Source organism: Apis dorsata, unplaced genomic scaffold (genome assembly GCF_000469605.1).
Source record: "Apis dorsata unplaced genomic scaffold, Apis dorsata 1.3 scaffold_353, whole genome shotgun sequence".
Classification (NCBI taxonomy): Eukaryota; Metazoa; Arthropoda; class Insecta; order Hymenoptera; family Apidae; genus Apis; species Apis dorsata.
The window spans coordinates 545,059-547,927 of NW_006263619.1; the positions used below are offsets into that span (position 1 = coordinate 545,059).

Sequence of the window (2,869 nt, forward strand, 5' to 3'; positions counted from 1 at the left end):
TATCATTGGAAAGATTTTATCATTGTTTAAAAATATTATCCCGAGGGAGATTTAATATCTTTTGTTCGAAATTCGCGGAACTTGTAATTCAAGTTGAATTATTATTCGAATTACGCTATTATGAGGTTTCAAAGTATTTCTGTTAATCTGGAATTAATTAAAGCTGAGCATTATCGTTACCGTTACACGTAGTTAAACGGTTTATTGTGTTCGATAAAATCTTAAAAATAATGAAAATCTTAATCGATAGAAATGGGTAAAATGAAATAATTAAAAAATAAAATACCTTAAGTTTTGTAATTTTTTAGCTTTTGAATAAACTATAAAGCACAAATATTATACTCTGATACACTTTGATAATTAATTTTGAAAATTCCCATGAAATTTATTACCAAATCTTGCGTATTTTTTTGTGAAATGTTAAAAAATTAAATTTATTATCATTTACTAAAGTTTCAAATTTTTATGAATAATAAAATGGATTGAACGAATTATATGATCGCTTAACATAAGAAAATTTTCTCCAAAATTTCAAGAATGAGTTTATAAGTAGAAAAATTTTATTTTACATTTTTTTATTTATTTTCTCACATAGATTGCTGTGATGTAATTTATTCTATCTGTTGCTATAATTAATTTACTTTTAAGCTACATTTAAACTGATGATTTAAAACTATTTCATTATAATTGAAAAAATCATGCTTTCTTTGGAAAGATTAATTTGTCAAAGAATTCTTTCGAAAGCTGTACTCGAGTAATTTCGGTGATATAAAACTAAAATTCGAAGGAAACGATATCGCTAAGACTGTAAAATTCTGCTCGATTACATTGCGTCACTCTAATGCTTTTCCTTTATCATTCACCGTAATACATTATGTATACTTCCATTAAAGTATAATATACCATTCCTTGGGAAATGGCCGCTAGATTCACAATGAAACCTTTCTCGAACGTCTCCCTATAAGATTTATATATCTCGAAAAAAGAGTTATTTATTTACTTACTTACTTACTTACTTACTTACTTACTTTTTTTTTTTATAAATTTCAAGAAGCTAAAGTATTTCTTTCTTCATTACTATTGTAACACGAATTCACGAAAAATTTATCACAATTGAATTTAATTGATTATTTATTCAATTTATTGATCAATTTATGCAATTTCTTATATGCAGAATGATAAAAAAAAATTGTAACTTTCAAAATAATACTCGATAAATAATGAAAGAAAATTTTAATAATTAATATATTTAAATAATTTTTTGTTTCGATGAATATATTACTTCTTTAAATGAGACATGAAAAATGATTTGAATTTCTTTAGAGATTTCTCGAAAGTGTAATCTTCAACAAACGAATTGTGTGATATGAAGAAGTTATAAATTTTTTTTTTTCCTTTTATCATCCTTATATAATCATATTAACACAACTAATTAAACTTTAACTTGATTTAAGTAGCGATATCTGATTGTTTGTAGATGCAAATTACCTTCTGAGCTGTGTCAGAGATGATACATTGAAACTCATCGATCTGCGGATGAAGAAGATCATTGGATCATTTAGGTAAGCTTTTATAGAAAAATCTTATAGATGTTAAGGCAAAAACAGATTTTTATTTTTTACTTATTTTATATTTCATAATAATAACTTAATAAATTCTTTTTAGCCAATTATATTTTAAATAATTTCTATATTTATTATACTATTGATTTTTATTATAAATGACGATAAAACAAAATATTAGAAAAAAAAGGAAAATTAATTTTAACAAATAATTATTTTTTAATCGTTCAAGATTATTAGTCTTTCAAAAGTTTCGTTAATAAAATATTTAAAATTAACTTTGTAATAATTATTGAAGTGAAATTACTTCTATTTTTAGCGCCGATGGGTTTAAAGTCGGTTTCGACTGGACACGAGCTACTTTTAGTCCAGATGGTCAGTACATAGCGGTTGGTTCTTCAGACGGGTCCGTTTTCATTTGGTCTGTCGCCACTAACACGATTGAGACTGTGTTGAAAAACCATTCGTAAGTATCTCTCTTTATTAATTACTAGAGTTTATAAAAATTACGATTCTTATATTCTTCCATAATTATAATTTATAATTATATTATTTTTCAATAATTATAAATTATAATTATTGAAAATATGTAGATATTTTTGAAAAAGTTAAGAGATTAACATGTATTTTATTATGAAAACAAAAGTAATTACTTACATATATTTGTTTTCATTATAATATTCCAATTACCATAATTTATATTTAAAATACCTATTTAAATTAATATTTAATCAATAAATAAGCCATTAATTCTACTATTAAATTAGGTCATTGTAATCTTAAAAGCAATATAATTTACAGTTAAAATTATTCAATTCCAACCAATTAAAAAAAATCATTCGAACAAACGAATCTTCTTTAACACCGATAAAAAAAAATAATCTTACATATAAATTAATAAATTATATTACAATTAAAGAAGATTAAAATCCTCCAATATTTTGCGTATCGTATAAAATTAATTAATCAATTCGCGAAATACGATGAGTTTACAAAATTCCATTATCGATATATATTAAGCATTAAAATTTACCATCCCCCGCAAAACTTTGCGCATAAAAGCGTCAAACCGATCATAATTGTAGCAAGCATCTTCGAGTGCTTTGCACACGTGCGGAAACTTCGTCGTATACGTTCTATAATTCGTGCGCTCACATCGTACCTAACCTAAAGTGGAAAGGCGCGGAAAAATATTTCGGCGTGACCCGATTTCCTCCTCCAACCTTTCCACTTATATATATGTATCCATGGACACGCCCGCCTATTCCACCGTATATCCTGCGCACATAATATTTTTATACATGCAT

At 25.3% G+C, this 2,869-nt stretch overlaps 1 protein-coding gene across 6 annotated transcripts in view; it reads left to right on the forward strand.

The window, feature by feature from the left end:
• LOC102672118 (autophagy-related protein 16-1) overlaps positions 1-2,869 on the forward strand; it is a 574,752-nt gene that overhangs the window by 542,607 nt on the left and 29,276 nt on the right. For all 6 annotated transcript variants that reach the window (XR_004150865.1, XR_004150867.1, XR_004150868.1 and 3 more), the window contains 2 exons: positions 1,478-1,562; positions 1,882-2,028. Coding sequence is in view for 2 of the 6 variants with exons in the window: in XM_031511826.1 (XP_031367686.1) it covers positions 1,478-1,562; positions 1,882-2,028 (232 nt within the window). In the remaining 4 variants the exon portion in view is untranslated. The remainder of the gene's footprint in view (positions 1-1,477; positions 1,563-1,881; positions 2,029-2,869) is intronic.